This window comes from Rutidosis leptorrhynchoides, chromosome 6, assembly GCF_046630445.1.
Source record: "Rutidosis leptorrhynchoides isolate AG116_Rl617_1_P2 chromosome 6, CSIRO_AGI_Rlap_v1, whole genome shotgun sequence".
NCBI classification, from domain to species: Eukaryota; Viridiplantae; Streptophyta; class Magnoliopsida; order Asterales; family Asteraceae; genus Rutidosis; species Rutidosis leptorrhynchoides.
Genome location: NC_092338.1, coordinates 24,956,561 through 24,976,418, shown reverse-complemented (window position 1 = coordinate 24,976,418; position 19,858 = coordinate 24,956,561). Strand labels below are relative to the sequence as shown.

At 37.4% G+C, this 19,858-nt stretch overlaps 1 protein-coding gene across 1 annotated transcript; it reads left to right on the top strand.

The window, feature by feature from the left end:
• The first annotated feature begins 2,893 nt into the window (after nucleotides 1–2,893).
• Nucleotides 2,894–3,835, top strand: LOC139853476 (2S seed storage protein-like). Its single transcript, XM_071842869.1, has 4 exons — nucleotides 2,894–3,028; nucleotides 3,227–3,411; nucleotides 3,531–3,608; nucleotides 3,817–3,835. Exons 1-4 carry the CDS (start codon nucleotides 2,894–2,896, stop codon nucleotides 3,833–3,835), a joined length of 417 nt encoding a protein of 138 aa, XP_071698970.1.
• The last annotated feature ends 16,023 nt before the right edge of the window (nucleotides 3,836–19,858 follow it).

The following is a 19,858-nucleotide window of genomic DNA, read 5'->3' as shown; positions in this document are numbered from 1 at the left end:
TAAAGTGTAAAAACCGCTCACCATAAACGTGATAAAAAATCATCAAACCATGTTCGCGCTCAAATCTAGATAGTGCGCAGAATAACATTAATGGCAGCTGTTAGCTCATAATCCCTTTATGACGTAGCAGTATGTGTCATCCATCAAAGAGGCCACGTAAGTCCCATGCTTCGAATATTCAAGATTGACCAGTCAAATCCGAATCTTATGGGTTGACTAGCCAATCATATCATGACACATGTGATATAGAGGTCAAGCCTTGGACTTTGCCTATAAATAGGACACATGGGTTGACTGGCCATTCATTATGCACTTGTCATTTTGGCTTTAAGAAATCATACATTTTATATGAGTACAATTAGCATAATTAATGGGAGTCTCGTGTCAAACGCGACACGTAAGGCTGTATCTTTTTGCTTTTGTGTTATATGAAATTATCGTAATTGTGATTTTTTTTAACGGCAAGCTTGTATCAGTGTATCATTTATTTCAACGACACTCATCATTTACACACACACACACACGCGCGCGCGCGTTCAGGAGGAAACCCGAATCGCATTACAGGAACCCGATCCTTTAACCATCCCGAGGGGCAGACGGACCGAGTTTGAATCCTGAATGGATCCAGAAGAAAACCCCCCAGGGGTCAATTTGGATATCCATATTTCAGGCAGATTAATTAATAGGATGGGCAGAGCGAGGCTCGAACCCATGACCTAACCCCCAGCCCCAACACACAAGGTGAAGGGGATGTCGTTGAAGCAATGCTTCGTTGGCTATCATAATTATGATAAACTTGGCCAATCTAATTTAGTTTATCTACAAATGGTAATTCGGCCAAGTGGGAGAATGTTAGAAATACCCGTGATCTAATATGGGCTTTATTACCATTTGACAAATTACACCCCTTATGTTTTCCCTAAATGACAAGATGTACCCTAACCAACATTTGACATTATTGATGGAATAACTGTCATAACTATAAATCCTGGGTGTGGTCATATTTCCTGTATTCTATCAATTTACTGTAAAATTCTTTCTGGAAGAACACCATAAACCTAATAGAGAAAAATTCTTTCATTGGATTATTGATATTGCTACAAGCATTGACAAACCCTAACAATCATGACTTCATCATCATAAAACTGTAAATCGATTCTTCAATCAAGTAAGTTTTCCATTAATATTCTTGTTATTAATTTGTGATTACATGTTTGACTGATCCTGCATGTTATAATGAATTAATCAACAAGGTTTAGTTGTGAACTTACATCACAACTTACTATATAAATCCGCATTAAAATCATATACCAAAAGAACATAAACCATGTCAACCACAACGACACTTCAAGAGCTTGGTAAGGGATGATATGGGTACTAAATCTACAAATACCAACCTTTGATTTTTTTTTTTTTCTCTAGCTAAATGCAGTTCAAATAGTCACACTTTAAGTCACCTTATTTTTTTAATCAACTTTCTTTCTATAAGATAGGAATAATTAAATTTGTAACTGAAAATTTTAGTGAATACTACATGAATGTAATTATATAGATTTAAGCTTGATAACGCAGAAATATATGGTGTAAAATATATATAATTTTGGCATTATCAAAACCATTGACCATCGTTATGGTTCATCAAATGATGGTGGATTTGTTTAACCACCATTTCTAGATCATCTATATTAGAGTTATTCACGGTAACTTGACTGGAGACTTAAAACCATTAAGTCCTTAAACACTCATCCATTGCAATCAACGTCTATTCATTCCACATGACAAATTCATGTTCGATCATAAAGCTTGTCGGCTTTGAGGTTTTTGTTTGTTGTTTGGTAGTTTGTTCGGTAGTTCATTACTTCTTTTTTGTTGTTAGTTAGCCATGCTTTTTCATCTGATGGTGTATTGTTTCTTTGGTTGTGTTTGTGTTTATTTAGTTACCGTTACAGCACTAGTTTGTCTTTAGGTTTCGTGCCTGTGATGTTTACCCGGTGTATGTGCTTGTTTTTCGACCTTTGTTGCCCTTGTTATTTCTTTGTTTAGATCTTTATCGATTCGATGAAGAGTTATTATAATGTTCTATAGAAAGTTATGACCAATCAAAGTACTACTTGCTATAAAAGTATGTTAACTAGACGTGTTAAAAAGGTTAATCAACTGTAAAGATCAAATTATATTCCGTAAAAGTATGTTAATTAGTTTAAAACTATAAAGAGTCATTATAATGTTCTATAGCAAGTTATATTCCATCAAAGTACTTGCTAGCAAGTAGTAATAACTATATATACTCATTACAATTAGTTGAATATAAAGATCAAATTATACTCCATCAATGTATGTTAATTAATTCAAAATTATAAGTCATTATAATGTTTTATACTAGCAAGTTATGACCAATCAAAATACTACTTGTTATAGTAGTACTTCGTGCGGTTACATCACTAGTTTGAACATACTTTGATTGACCATAACTTGCTATAAAACATCATAAAAATTAAATTGGTCTTCAAAATTGTGGGTTTTGTACTTTAGTTGAATTGATTATAGCGTACACATGTACTGTTTTCCATTTACTTTTTGGAGTTTATTAAAGATTCAAATCAGAGCGATATGTATATGTATTCCATCGTAAGCCTGCAAACATAAAAATATATAGGACACCTAATGCACTCTTCAGAACTTGGTTAATTTATTATACACGTGAAAACTCGTATATATACGTGTTTCACCACAACTACAAATGTCAACATCTATTACATCCATCTATCCACGTACGTACGTATGCAATTCCATGCAATATTCTAACCTCCATCCAAACCCATATTATATATACCTATTGTCATCATCACCCCAAATCACACCACAAAATCATTCCCATCTATCTTCATTCACAATGGCAAAGCTACTTGTTCTCGCAATCGCCTTCGCAGCCCTTGTAACCTTCACTGCCGCCCACACAACCATCGTCACCACCACTATCGAGGACGAAAACGGTATCCCGCTTCCTCCGTATATTGCAGATTTGGACGTATGTCAACAATACCTCAAGCAGGGTATCCAGAGTCCATATGAAAACTATCAGCCCAGTCAAAGCCTGCAACAACTATGTTGCCAATAACTACAAAACGTCAACGAACAACGCCAGTGCCAGGCCGTGAAGCAAGTCTTCCAAGATGCCCTGCAGGGACAGCAAGGTGGATGTTTTGGTGCTCAACAGATCTGACAGTTGAGGCAAAAGGCTCAACAACTTCCTAACCAATGCAACCTTCAAGTCAGACGCCAATGTGATCTCGGTAACATCCGAACCGTTATCACCACCCTCGTCGAGGAGGAAAACTACTCTCGCCGAAGCTCACGTGGCTCACAACAATGCAGTGAAGTCCAAGGACGACAGTTTAACCAATACCAAAGGTATTATAATTTTAATTATAATATAATACTAGCTAGTTTAATGTTGAAGACTCAATGATACATGCACAATATTACATAGGGTCTCAACGATTTATATATGTATGACTGTTTTTGAATAGGTACATCCAACAACAGCAGCAACAAGGCGGCTCACTTTTGATGAGCATCAACAGGCAGGGACAACTTGTTGGAAAACCGTGTGTACTTTTACCAATTTCAGATTAACGCAGCGGATAGTTAAAATATATAATCTTGTAAATGTTTTTATGAAATAATAAAAGATTATTATTTTAACTACCAGCTGTGTTAATATGAAATTGGTAAAAGTACACACGGTTTTCCAACAGTGGTATCCGAGCCGCTTTTACACCATCTTAATTGTCGTGTGATTTTCTTTATATTTAGCTTTGTGGTGAATTGGTAACAGTCAAAACCTTTATGGTTTTGAAAGTCAACTTTGTTGATTACCTCATGACGCACGAATAAGATCTGGAAAAAAATCAGTGTTATAAATTTTGAATTTATTTGTTATGGCTTGAATATTTATTATAATTGTTGATTGTTTTATTCCATGGTTATACACATGCATTGTAACCATGGACAAGCCATATTTAAGTTTTGATAATGTAGTTATTAAAATTGTGATTGTACACATAGCTCATAATGCCCCGACCTATGTATGATTGTTGTGATTGTTGATTACGGCAATATTATGTCATGTTGATTATTTGTATTATTAGAAAGGCCATTTTGAAGCCAAAGTTGTATTATATTTATTTTTTATTTTCATAGTATTGTATTTAAGTTTATTTCAATTTGTAAAAGTACTAGTTTAGTTGTATTTTCAAATTTAAATAAATGTAACAAGATAAAGATTGAAGATAAAATACAACATGCTTTTGGCTTAGAAGATAGCGAACAGGTCAAGTTGACAACGTTGGTGTTTGTCAAGTTTTCACTTGATTCTTGAATCAAGTGGGAGCTACGATATTACCCTTAGTTTGACCTCTTGATCCCATGTCGGCTCATTGGATCAAGCATAGGATTTTTGGGTTAGGCTATGTGTGTGTGATGCATGGTATGGTTGTGTTTTATATTTACGCATTTATATTTAATTGTTGATTATAATATATGCTAAATGTTTTTGATGAAAACATCAAATAAAACTAGTAACGAGTTTCAGAGGTTAAAATTGATGATTTTAAAAAGTTAAACTCTAATGAGTTTAAAGTTAAATATTTTTTTTTGAAACTCAAATAATATATATATATATATATATATATGGGCGACATCTTTTAAAACTGTTTTAAAACGATACACGTTTGTGTATTTGTTACTTTTATATATAAAATAAAATAACAAACTAGACGCATAAATACGATTGACATATATAAAACTGGTTAAAATGATTTTTAACAAATAGTGTAGCGAATCTTGTGTGCATGTATTATTCGTTAACACAAACTTTTTTAAAAATACCCGTCAAATTTAAGTCATGTCATCCAATGAGCTTGCAAACACTCCTCGTTATTTTTTGATTACGGTGAGACCTAATCGAATTATAGCCACGAGGTGAATTTTCAGTTACGAGTGAGACTAGGCTGAATTTCCACTGTTTCCAAATTGGACGACTTAATCGTATTCACGATGAGACCTGAGTTCGAGGCAAGGATGGGACAAATATGCCAATAGATAATAGTGGTTTGTTAGACTACACATATCTCAAGGTCCCATAAAGATCTAAGAGTTGCACCTGTGATGCAATTGGTACTCGCTACCTGCCAGTAGACTCTATAACTGCTAGCTAATCAACAGATGTAGTTATGGAACCACGATGTGGATCTTAGGCTTTCGTAAATTAATTGTTTTTAAATATATTAAAACTTGGGTAATTAATTTATTAAAGTATTATATCGAAAATACTAAAATTGAACCTTGTTCTTTTGTAGATGTCAAACAATCAAAACGTAAACCAAAACACCCTCCGTTCTTTGTTTGAGAAGGAGAAACTCAATGGTTCAAACTTCCTCGATTGGTACCGCAACCTGAGAATTGTTCTCAAATATGAAGGAAAGTTGAATAAAATTGAAGAACCCTTACCCGAAGCTCCTCCTGAGATAGCTACTGATGCTCAAAAGAATGCTTATCGGAAGTTGTTTGATGAGCAAGAGAAGATAACTTTAATCATGCTTGCTAGTATGACTTCTGACTTCCAAAAGGAAATGGAAGATCGTACAGCATATGATATGATGACTGAGCTAAAAAATATGTTTTAGAAACAGGCTAGACAAGAGTTATATGAAACTTATAAGATTCTTCAAAAATGTAAAATGGAGGAGGGTCAATCAATGAGCTCTCATGTCTTGAAAATGAAAAGCTACATTGACCGATTGGAAAAACTTGGAACTACCTTGCCGCCTAACTTGGCTGTGAACACGGTTTTGGTTTCATTACCAAAATCATATCACCAATTTGTAATGAATTACAATATGCAAGGTTGGGAGAAATCTCTGGCAGAGGTGCACTAGATGCTCAAAACTGCTGAACAGGATATTCCATATAAGGTTTCCAATCCAGGTGTCCTGATGATTAGGGATGGTAAGGTGAAAAAGAATAAGCCAAAAACTTGGGGAAAAGGAAAAAGCAAGTCAATTGCTAAGAAGAAAATTCCACCACCTCCCAAGAAAGAAAACTCAGCGAAAGACGCCGAATGTTTCCACTGTGGAAAAGTTGGCCACTGGAGGAGGAATTGTCCTTCCTACCTATCTGAGTTGAGAAAAGGTAAAGCTGGCCAGACCAGCAAATCAGGTATATTTCATATACAGTTATATACTTTTTCTAGTGATTCCTGAATTTTTGATACTGGTTGTGGTACTCACATCTGTAACAATATGCAGGGAATGAGAAGAAGTAAGAGACTGAAGAAAGATACACTAGACTTAAGAGTGGACAATGAGGCTCGAGCTGCTGTTGAAACTATTGGCACCTATGAGCTTACTCTACCTAGTGGTCTTATTGTTTTGTTGGAACAATGTCATTATGCTCCTAGTATTACGAGTAATGTAATTTCAGTTTCTCTTTTGAAAGATGTTGGTTTTGAGCTTACATTTACGCACTTTGGTATTTCAGTTTCTAAGAATAATGTATTTTATTTTAATGTTATTCCACGTGATGGTATTTTTGAAATTGATATGCATGGTGTGATTTCAAATAATACTTCTGTATATACGTGTACTGCCAAATGATTCAAGCAAGACTTGAACAAGACCTATCTATGGCATTGTCTTCTTGGTCATATAAATCAACAACGCATTTCAAAACTCCAATCTGATGGGATTTTGGAATCAACTGGCTCTGAGTCATTTGATGTATGCGAGTCATGTTTATGTGGAAAGATGACAAAGGCCCCTTTCTTCAGTTTAGGTGAAAGAGCTAAAGATCTTTTATGACTAATACATACTGATGTATGTGGCCCTTTTAGAACTATGTCTAGAAATGGTGAATCATACTTCGTTACATTTACTGATGATTATAGTAGATATGGTTATGTTTACTTGCTGAAACATAAACATGAAATTTTTGAAACATTCAAAATCTTCCAAAATGAAGTAGAGAATCAACTTGAAAAGACCATTAAAGCCCTTCGCTCTGATCGAGGAGGGGAATATATGAGTCAAGGGTTTTTGGACCACCTGAAGAATCGGATTGTCTCACAGTTCACTCCACCTTACACACCACAACACAATGGTGTGTCGGAGCGGAGGAATCGAACTTTACTTGATATGGTTCGATCTATGATGAGTCTAACTACTCTGCCGATGTCTTTTTGGGGTTATGCATTAGAGTCTGCTGCACGCATACTCAATATGGTTCCAACCAAGAAGGTAGAAAAGACACCATATGAATTATGGCATGGAAAGAGTCCTAAGTTGTCTTATTTGAAAGTCTGAGGTTGTGAAGCGTATGTGAAACGTGACACTTCAAACAAGTTAGAACCCAGAGGTATCAAATGTCACTTTGTGGGATACCTAAAGGAAACAATGGGTTACTACTTTTACTACCAAGCTGAAAACAAAGTGTTTACTGCTCGGTTTGCTGAATTCTTTGAAAGAGATCTTCTCTTACAAGAAGTCAGTGGGAGTAAAGTAGATCTTGAAGAAATTCAAGAATTACAAAGTAACATACCTTCTGAAGGCACTAGCCAACCGCACGTTGAAGCTAAACACACTGTTGGTGAGCCAGAACGTGTTGCACCTATACTTCGTAGATCTAGTAGAACTCTTCATCAACGTGAGAGATTAAATCTTCTGATTAATTCAAATGAACCTCATCTAGGGGATTATGATGAACCCTCTAGCTATGGTGAAGCCATGTCAGATCCATAATCTGATAAATGAGGAGATGCTATGAAGGCAGAGATGCAGTCCATGAAAGATAATCAAGTATGGGACTTGATTGATCTTCCACTCAATTGCAAGACAGTGGGGTGTAAATGGGTCTTTAAGACGAAGGCTGACATGGATGGTAATGTAAATACTTTTAAGGCTCGGTTGGTGGCAAAAGGTTATACTCAAACTCAAGGAATTGATTATGAGGAAACTTTTTCACCAGTCGCGAGCATTAAATCAATTAGGATACTTATTGCCATAGCTGCTTTTCATGATTATGAAATATGGCAAATGGATGTCAAAACCGCTTTCCTAAATGGCGACCTAAGCGAGGACGTATATATGGTTCAGCTGGAAGGGTTTGTGAATCCTATGAAATGTCCCGTTCATATTGATTATAAACGTTCCATATTAATTGATTTCGTTGCGAGGTTTTGACCTCTATATGAGACGTTTTTCAAAGACTGCATTTGATTTTAGAACAAACCATAACCTTTAAAATATTACGACAATTATCAAATAATGATAATCTAAAATATAGCGTTTTTCACACGACCATTACATAATAGTTTACAATAATATTACACATCAACATAAGTCTTCGAATGCATTTTTTAAACAATATTATACAAGCATGGACTCCAAATCTTGTCCTTAATTTAGTATGCAACAGCGGAAGCTCTTAATAATCACCTGAGAATAAACATGCTTAAAACGTCAACAAAATTGTTGGTGAGTTATAGGTTTAACCTACATATTATCAAATCATAATAATAGACCACAAGATTTTATTTTTATAACACGTCTCATATCAGGCATTTCACAAACTGCATAGAGATAAAAATCATTCATATGTTGAACACCTGGTAACCGACCTTAACAAGATGCATATAGAATATCCCCATCATTCCGGGACTATCATCGGATATGATAAATCGAAGTACTAAAGCATCCGTAACTCGGATGAGGCTTGTTGGGCTAAATTGATCTATCTTTAGGATTCGCATCAATTAGGGGACATTTCCCTAATTCTTAGGCTACCAAGCTAAAAAGGGGCATATTCGGTTCGATAATCCAACATAGAAAGTATTTTCGATTACTTGTTTCTATTTTGTAAAACATTTATAAAATCACATGTATTCTCATCCCAAAAAAATAATAGATTTTAAAAGTGGTACTATAACTCACTTTCACAGATTTTTACTTCGTCGGGAAGTAAGACTTGGCCACTGGTCGATTCACGAACCTATAACAAATATGTACATATATATATCAAAGTATGTTCAAAATATATTTACAACATTTTTAATATGTTTTAATGTTTTAAGTTTATTAAGTCAGCTGTCCTCGTTAGTAACCTACAACTAGTTGTCCATATTTAGATGTACAAAAATAAATCGATATATATTATCTTGGATCAATCCACGACACAGTGTATACACGTCTCAGGCTAGATCACAACTCAAAGTATATACATTTTTGGAATCAACCTCAACCCTGTATAGCTAACTCCAACATTACTGCATATAGAGTGTCTATGGTTGATCCAAATAATATATATAGATGGGTCGATATGATATGTCAAAACATTTGCATACGTGTCTATGGTATCCCAAGATTACATAATATATTAGAATATATGTATTATACAATATAAGTTAGCTAGGATATGATTAATATAGATTTGTTACCAATTTTCACGTAGCTACAACAAGTAAAAATATCCAATCTTGTTTTACCCATAACTTCTTCGTTTTAAATCTGTTTTGAGTGAATCCAATTGCTATGGTTTCATATTGAACTTAAGTTTATGAATCTGTACAGAAAAAGTATAAGTTTGTAGTCAAAAATATAGGTTACAAGTCGTTTTTGTAAAGGTAGTCATTTCAGTCGAAAGAACGACGTCTAGATGACCATTTTGGAAAACATACTTCCACTTTTAGTTTAATCATGATTTTTGGATATAGTTTCATGTTCATAAGAAAAATTATTTTCCCAGAAGAACAACTTTTAAATCAAAGTTTATCATAGTTTTTAATTAACTAACCCAAAACAGCCCGCGGTGTTACTACGACGGCGTATATCCAGTTTTACGGTGTTTTTCATGTTTTCAGGTTTTAAATCATTAAGTTAGTATATCATATAGATATATAACATGTGTCTAGTTGATTTTAAAAGTCAAGTTAGAAGGACTAGCTTTTGTTTGCGAACAAGTTTAGAATTAACTAAACTATGTTCTAGTGATTTCAAGTTTAAACCTTCGAATAAGGTAGTTTTATATATATGAATCGAATGATGTTATGAACATCATTACTACCTCAGGTTTTGTGGATAAACCTACTAGAAATGAGAAAAATAGATCTAGCTTCAAAGGATCCTTGGATGGATTGAAAGTTCTTGAAGCAGAATCATGACACGAAAACAAGTTCAAGTAAGATTTCCACTCGAAATAAGATTGTTATAGTTATAGAAATTGAATCAAAGTTTGAATATGAGTATTACCTTGTATTAGAAAAATATCTTACTGTAAATAAGAAAGATTTCTTGAGGTTGGATGATCACTTTACAAGATTGGAAGTAAGCTAGCAAACTTGGAAGTATTCTTGATTTTATGAAACTAGAACTTATAGAATTTATGAAGAACACTTAGAACTTGAAGATAGAACTTAAAAGAGATCAACTTGATGAAGAAAATTGAAGAATGAAAGTGTTTGTAGGTGTTTTTGGTCATTGATATATGGATTAGATATAAAGGATGTGTAATTTTGTTTACATGTAAATAAGTCATGAATGATTACTAATATTTTTGTAATTTTATGAGATATTTCATGCTAGTTGCCTAATGATGGTTCCCACATGTGTTAGGTGACTCACATGGGCTGCTAAAAGCTGATCATTGGAGTGTATATACCAATAGTACATACATCTAAAAGCTGTGTATTGTACGAGTACGAATACGGGTGCATACGAGTAGAATTGTTGATGAAATTGAACGAGGATGTAATTGTAAGAATTTTTGTTAAGTAGAAGTATTTTGATAAGTGTCTTGAAGTCTTTCAAAAGTGTATGAATACATATTAAAACACTACATGTATATACATTTTAACTGAGTCGTTAAGTCATCGTTAGTCGTTACATGTAAATGTTGTTTTGAAACCTTTAGGTTAACGATCTTGTTAAATGTTGTTAACCCATTGTTTATTATATCTAAAGAGATGTTTAATTATTACATTATCATGATATTATGATATATTAATATATCTTAGTATGATATATATACAGTTAAATGTTGTTACAACGATAATCGTTACATATATGTCTCGTTTCGAAATCATTAAGTTAGTAGTCTTGTTTTTACATATGTAGTTCATTGTAAATACACTTAATGACATGTTTACTTATCATTTATAATGATTAAACATAGTGTATCAATATCTTAATATGATTCATATGTATTTAGTAAGACGTTGTTATAACGATAATCCTTATATATATCGTTTCGAGTTTCTTAATTCAATAAACTCAATTTTATGTATATAACTCATTGTTAAAATACCTAATGAGATACTTACATATCATAATATCATGTTAACCATATATATAATCATATATATGTCATCACATAGTTTTTACAAATTTTTAACGTTCGTGAATCGCCGGTCAACTTGGGTGGTCAATTGCCTATATGAAGCACATTTCAAATAATCAAGTCTTAACAAGTTTGATTGCTTAACATGTTGAAAAACATTTAATCATGTAAATATACCAATTTCATTTAATATATATAAACATGGAAAATTTCGGGTCACTACAGTACCTACCAGTTAAATAAATTTCGTCCCGAAATTTTAAGCTGTTGAAGGTGTTGACGAATCTTCTGGAAATAGGTACGGGTATTTCAGCTTCATTTTATCTTCATGCTCCCATGTGAACTCGGGTCCCCTACGAGCATTCCATCGAACCTTGACGATCGGTATCTTATTTTGCTTGAGCCTTTTAACCTCACGATCCATTATCTCGACGGGTTCTTCAATGAATTGTAGTTTTTCATTGATTTTAATTTCGTCTAAAGGAATAGTGAGATCTTCTTTGGCTAAGCACTTCTTCAGATTCGAGACGTGAAAGGTATTATGTACATTGGCGAGTTGTTGAGGTAATTCAAGTCGGTAGGCTACTGGTCTGACACAATCTAAAATCTTGAATGGTCCAATGTATCTTGGATTTAGTTTCCCCCGTTTACCAAATCGAACAACGCCTTTCCAAGTGTAACAACCCAACCCGATATACAATCGACCACGTGAAATTTACCAAAATAAAAAAAAATTTCTTTGTTCAGCAGGTGGCGCGGCGCGCCATAACCTTGCGCGGCGCGCCAAAGTGGCCTGTCCAAAAAGTCTTGAAATGCTAAAATGTTTGACCACTTCCCGATGTATTTAGACAAAACGCTATTCACAACATATTCATATATGAAAAACTAACATGTTCCATTCATAAAATAAGTTTTACGAGGACCAGGCCCACATCGGCCGTTTTACGACTTTCGTACGAAAATACAAGTTTTCAAGCACATGATTTGTAATACAAAATAAAAGCCGAGCATGGCGATTGAGGATACGCTACCCAATCCTAATCAATCCAAAAGCAAGCCTTCTAAAGCAACTACGCAAGTCCACTAGTCCCCACTTACCCGAGCCTCCACATCCATGCAATCTATAAAAAAAGTCAACAACGAGAGGGTAAGCTAACGCTTAGTGAATGCAATACTTATACATATACATATGTAATTTACCTACACGCATCCACTTACAATACCATGCAAACAAAATGCATAAACGAGCTAGCAATACCAAACATACGACTAGCAACAACGTTAGTATATAAATCGCCACAATAATATACTAAATCACAATAATGCATAAATATAACAAACCGTTCCCCGCTATGGCACTACCGGCTTGTAGACGACCAATAACGTCGAGTCTCACTCGTATGTTGTCACCGACTTGTGACTCATCAAAGGGTGTCACCGACTTGTGAACTACCCACCAATATCTATGGGTCACCGACTTGTGAACGCCATGTGACATCACCGACTTGTGAAGCGCCACTAATTGTCACCGACTTGTGAACACTATAGGGTGTCACCGACTTGTGAATCACCCAAGGGTATCACCGACTTGTGAACCCCCATCAATACATATGGGTCACCGACTTGTGAACCTCCATGTGGCATCACCGACTTGTGAAGCACCACCTAGTGTCACCGGCTTGTGAACACTATGAAGTGTCACCGACTCGTGAATCACTTCCCCGACTTATGGTGACACCGACTTGTGAAACACCAACCAACTACTAAGGGTCACCGCCCCGTGAACCACTATGAGGTGTCACCGACTTGTGAATAACCTGTCGAGACACTACCGACTTGTAGTTCCTATCCCATCATACCAACAAATATGTCACCGTCTTGTGACATAACGCCCACTACTCACGATGTGGCACCAAAGGCCCACATCGCGTACGAGTAAATAAACCACATACATACATGTATAAATATTCCACTCACCTCGATTACTTGAAGAAGTGAAACTCGCAAACTTGAACTCCTTCCACCGACTTCACGTATATCACCTACGCAAATCATACATGCAAATAAGCTACAACTTAAGCCTATTCGACTTAACACATCACAAGTGTAATTTCGACTATATACACTTGACCAACTTTGACTAAGTCAAATCTCACCCGAACCACTCATAATCACAATCGAATAGTGATTATGTCCCACTAATACATTTTGCACAAGGTTTGATCAACCAATCCCCCATTTGGACTCACGACCCGCCCAAATTGACATAAAGTGCAATCTACGCCTTTTTGCACTTTTTAACGATACTCGAAAGTCCAAAACTAACGAGACCATTTCCCGCGTTCCCGAAATACCTAAATACACCTCTTTTAGGCTTTAAATGCATTTTAGACCATCATTTATACAAAAACCCATTTTGACCTAAAACTAGTCAAAACACCCAATTTGTGAACTTACACCCCAAATCACTAATAATTCAAGTTAGCTAGTGATTTCATCAACAAAATTAGTTTACAAACTAACAATATCATCATCAAATCCTAAACCCACCAACATCAACAATAACTAGTTACAATTACCCATTTCACCTCCTAAAAGAGTTTTATAACTAACTAGTTCAAAACCCTAAACTTGAATATCAAATTACAAAGATGAAGTTCGGAGTTTGAACTTACTAATACCGCCAAAATGATGCCGTTGACGAGTAGAACAACTTTAATACCCGAGGTTTGACCCGAAACACCCTTCTTCTTCTCCAATTGGAGCTCTATCTCTCTAAAACTCTCCTCTCACTCTAGGGTTTGAAAATGAGAGTGTTTGATAAGTGAAAATGAGCTCCAATGGAGTTCTAGATCAGTTTTGGTGACCCTAAACAGACCCTAAATGAAAAGACTAAAGTACCCCTCATTTAAACCTTTTAAAAAGGCTGAAAATTGCATCAGACGGGTTCAGCGCGTCGCTCCAAAAGGTGGAGCGCCGCTCCAACCTACAGGTCAGTTTTCAGAAACTTGTTTTGGCCATAACTTTTTGACCGTAGCTCCGTTTTCGATGAATCAAATATCGTTGGAAACGTAATAAGATATTCTTTCCAATGGTAAGGCTTTGAAACATCAACTCAAACTTTATTTGGGGTTGAGAAGATACGTACACACTTTGTACCTCAAACAACGTCCAGTTTTCTTCGACATTCGAGCAAGCAACACGTACATGCTTCGTACACTTCATATACGCATCGTACACCATGAATACATTATGTACAATAAATATTTGGGTCTTACAACTCTCCCCCACTTAAATTTGATCGCGTCCTCGCGATCTAAACCTCATCGCGAACAAAAACAACACACTTTCCTCAAGTCTTCGAGTTCTCACACAATCTCGGACCCCTTTGATGCCGCCATTGCATCCTATCGATCACGCCTTACCACCATGCAACGTTCCAATCGCACAACTATCCTTCAGGATTTCCTTGGCGTACTCCAACTCACGACTTAGAGTTCTAATGCCCACCGCCAATACTCTAGAGAGTTCGTTCCCGAACGCACTCTACACTAACACGCCCCTACATGAGACAGTCCAAACTAACACTCTACGCCCCTAGTTGGCTCCCTAAACGAGACAACTTCCGGAAAATGGCTCAAACACGCCTACCAAACCGAAGAAACATCGTACCCTCCGGGTACATACTCCCCCACTTAGGGTTTTAACCCTACCTTATCACCGTCAAGACGATAATATCTTGTGAAATTTCAACATTCCACACACATGACCGGCACCAACGTTGGTCATACTCAAAATTTTCCGCGGACTTACCACAAGATACTCGAAACTTGACCTTTTGAATCGGTCAAACGTCGATGCCCGCTAATCTTCACAATAAACCATCTTCGTACCTTCGGGTTTTCTCGTCGGTACCCAAGTACAAAATAATCACAACACCGGAGTGAAGCATTCCACTTGCAGGTATACGGAGGGCACCTGACGTAGTGTTATGCAACTCCCATTACTACCACCGAGTCTAAATCACTCGACCCTTTCGGGTCCCTCCTCGGTGTTATATGACACTTGACTATTCGAAGTCACACAAATCCAATGGATATTACGGCTCAACGCCTACAACTTTCTAGTGACGCCTGCTTGTCACTATCCGCCTAGGCCGCAAAGCAAGCCTAGCAATCCTTTCACTTACAATGGTAATGCTTGGTGCCACCAAGACTTACACCCCAACTCGTATCCTCTCAACCGTTAACACGGTTACTTACACACACCAAAGATAGTCAACAATCGTGACTCTTCTCGCACACCTACATGATCAACGTAAGCGCCTCTCGAACGGCATGCCATCCTACGCTAACCCTTATGGAGAACAATACAAGTAACCCTCTAATCATCCCATGGTTACCCCCGACTTGGTTAAGCCTCCAACACCAACCCAATTAACCCGACTCGGTCAAGTCAAATACACTATGTCGACCCGCCTCGGTCAACACCTAACAACAATCGATTAACCCTACTTGGTTAAGTCAACACACACGGTCAACCCGACTTGGTTAAGTCCTAACAACAATTGATTAACCCGTCTTGATTAGTCAAACGCACTCGGTCAACCCGACTCGGTCAACACTCCTAACAATTTATCGATTAACCCGACTCGGTTAGTCAAACTATCTCTGTCAACCCAACTCGGTCAAACCCCTAAAAACAATCTGAGTAACCCGGCTTGGTTAGTCAAATACCCTTGGTCAACCCGACTCGGTCAAACCCCTAAAAACAATTTGAGTAACCCGGCTTGGTTAGTCAAATACCCTTGGTCAACCCGACTCAGTCAACACCTAACAACAATTGATTAACCCGACCTGGTTAGTCAAACTGCAATGGACTAACTCGACCTAGCTAGTCACTACAACACATGGATAAACTCAATCATTACCCAAATCATCCGCACATAGATAGTACTAAAATTAAATAGTACCTGAATCAAGCGTCGCCAGATTTTCGCGCCCCGTCACTATTCCACTCGGGACATTCCGACTTCCGGTGTCCCTTCTTCCGGCACTTAAAACATGTGACCTTGCCCGACGGACAATCACGAGACTTATGCCATGTTTGTCCACAATTATAACACGCGAATTTAGAACCACCCGTGTCACTCATCTTTACGCTTCCGACACCTTCGGTAGCGCTTTTACTCTTCTTGTTCGAAAACGCCGTCGCTTCGAACTTCCGTTTACTAACATCGGACACACTTGGCTTCGACACCTCCGGTTCGAAACCCCGAGCCAACTCAAACAACTCTTCAAAAGACTTAGCCATTCCCCGACTAATCTTACCCTTAAATTCATCATTCAGTGTACGGTAGAAATCTTTCATCAACTTGTGATCGTCACCAACGTACTCCGGACAAAAACGAGTCTTTGCTAAAAAGGTAGACTTGAGAGTAACCAAGTCCATCGAACCTTGTCGCAAATTATGTAACTCATCCCGGATTCTATCAAGATCGGAAGAAGTTCGGTATTCATCAAAGAACTCCTTTTTGAACTCATCCCATGACAAGCTCATACATTGTTCCTCGCCATACAATTGAATCTTGTCATCCCACCACAACTTGGCTTCTTCACGTAACATACTAGAACCGTACCTCGTTTTCTTCTCGGGAGGACATTCACTAGTACGGAAAGCCCCCTCGATGTCGGAAACCCAACATGTACTCTTCAACGGATCCCTTACCCCATTAAACATAGGAGGTTGTGCATCCTTGAAGTTTTTGTAATGGAAGTCCCGCCTCCCATTTCCTTCACTCCCTTCGCCTCGGGGATAAATATTTCTAGCATCAAGCGCTTCCTCGATTGCGACCTTCACCCTTTCATCAATTAGATCGGTTATTTTCCCATCAACCGATTCCCGGAAAACCTTTCTAACATCCTCGAGAAACTCCGCTTTTTGACGTTTAAAGATGGCCTCAACCTTAGCCGTGAACTCAACGTCTTCGTCTTGATCTTTGTTGGCTTGTTTGCTCCTTGTCGTCATTCTAAGAAATGAACTCGGTTAGGAACACAACATGAATAACTTACACACACCACCGCGATCAATTTCACAACATATAATATGCCACCATTCGTACATCCCATCTAGTTCAACACTTGTTGTACATCACTTGCATGACTTGGCTTGCAACCGTAATAATGGTCGCGAAGCATTATTACGCTCACACGCCATGCCGAACTCATGAATACAACAATCATCTCGCTAGATGTTCAACACAACACAACATGATTAGTAACACATAATCAACACGTAGTTAAAGCACCTATTCTCAAAGGCACTAACTAGAAACCCGAACCGACCCGTAATCCTACAAGTCCCGCATAATAGCACACACAAAAGTCTAAGTCTAGGCGCCTATCTCAAGTCACCTAAATCCCTTAGACCATGCTCTGATACCACTTGTAACAACCCAACCCGATATACAATCGATCACGTGAAATTTACCAAAATAAAAAAAAATTTCTTTGTTCAGCAGGTGGCGCGGCGCGCCATAACCTTGCGCGGCGCGCCAAAGTGGCCTGTCCAAAAAGTCTTGAAATGCTAAAATGTTTGACCACTTCCCGATGTTTTTAGACAAAACGCTATTCACAACATATTCATATATGAAAAACTAACATGTTCCATTCATAAAATAAGTTTTACGAGGACCGGGCCCACATCGGCCGTTTTACGACTTTCGTACGAAAATACAAGTTTTCAAGCACATGATTTGTAATACAAAATAAAGGCCGAGCATGGCGATTTAGGATACGCTACCCAATCCTAATCAATCCAAAAGCAAGCCTTCTAAAGCAACTACGCAAGTCCACTAGTCCCCGCTTACCCGAGCCTCCACATCCATGCAATCTATAAAAAAAGTCAACAACGAGAGGGTAAGCTAACGCTTAGTGAATGCAATACTTATACATATACATATGTAATTTACCTACACGCATCCACTTACAATACCATGCAAACAAAATGCATAAACGAGCTAGCAACACCAAACATACGACTAGCAACAACGTTAGTATATAAATCGCCACAATAATATACTAAATCACAATAATGCATAAATATAACAAACCGTTCCCCGCTATGGCACTACCGGCTTGTAGACGACCAATAACATCGAGTCTCACTCGTATGTTGTCACCGACTTGTGACTCATCAAAGGGTGTCACCGACTTGTGAACTACCCACCAATATCTATGGGTCACCGACTTGTGAACGCCATGTGACATCACTGACTTGTGAAGCGCCACTAATTGTCACCGACTTGTGAACACTATAGGGTGTCACCGACTTGTGAATCACCCAAGGGTATCACCGACTTTTGAACCCCCATCAATACATATGGGTCACCGACTTGTGAACCTCCATGTGGCATCACCGACTTGTGAAGCACCACCTAGTGTCACCGGCTTGTGAACACTATGAAGTGTCACCGACTCGTGAATCACTTCCCCGACTTATGGTGACACCGACTTGTGAAGCACCAACCAACTACTAAGGGTCACCGCCCCGTGAACCACTATGAGGTGTCACCGACTTGTGAATAACCTGTCGAGACACTACCGACTTGTAGTTCCCATCCCATCATACCAACAAATATGTCACCGTCTTGTGACATAACGCCCACTACTCACGATGTGGCACCAAAGGCCCACATCGCGTACGAGTAAATAAACCACATACATACATGTATAAATATTCCACTCACCTCGATTACTTGAAGAAGTGAAACTCGCAAACTTGAACTCCTTCCACCGACTTCACGTATATCACCTACGCAAATCATACATGCAAATAAGCTACAACTTAAGCCTATTCGACTTAACACATCACAAGTGTAATTTCGACTATATACACTTGACCAACTTTGACTAAGTCAAATCTCACCCGAACCACTCATAATCACAATCGAATAGTGATTATGTCCCACTAATACATTTTGCACAAGGTTTGATCAACCAATCCCCCATTTGGACTCACGACCCGCCCAAATTGACATAAAGTGCAATCTACGCCTTTTTGCACTTTTTAACGATACTCGAAAGTCCAAAACTAACGAGACCATTTCCCGCGTTCCCGAAATACCTAAATATACCTCTTTTAGGCTTTAAATGCATTTTAGACCATCATTTATACAAAAACCCATTTTGACCTAAAACTAGTCAAAACACCCAATTTGTGAACTTACACCCCAAATCACTAATAATCCAAGTTAGCTAGTGATTTCATCAACAAAATTAGTTTACAAACTAACAATATCATCATCAAATCCTAAACCCACCAACATCAACAATAACTAGTTACAATTACCCATTTCACCTCCTAAAAGAGTTTTATAACTAACTAGTTCAAAACTCTAAACTTGAATATCAAATTACAAAGATGAAGTTCGGAGTTTGAACTTACCAATACCGCCAAAATGATGCCGTTG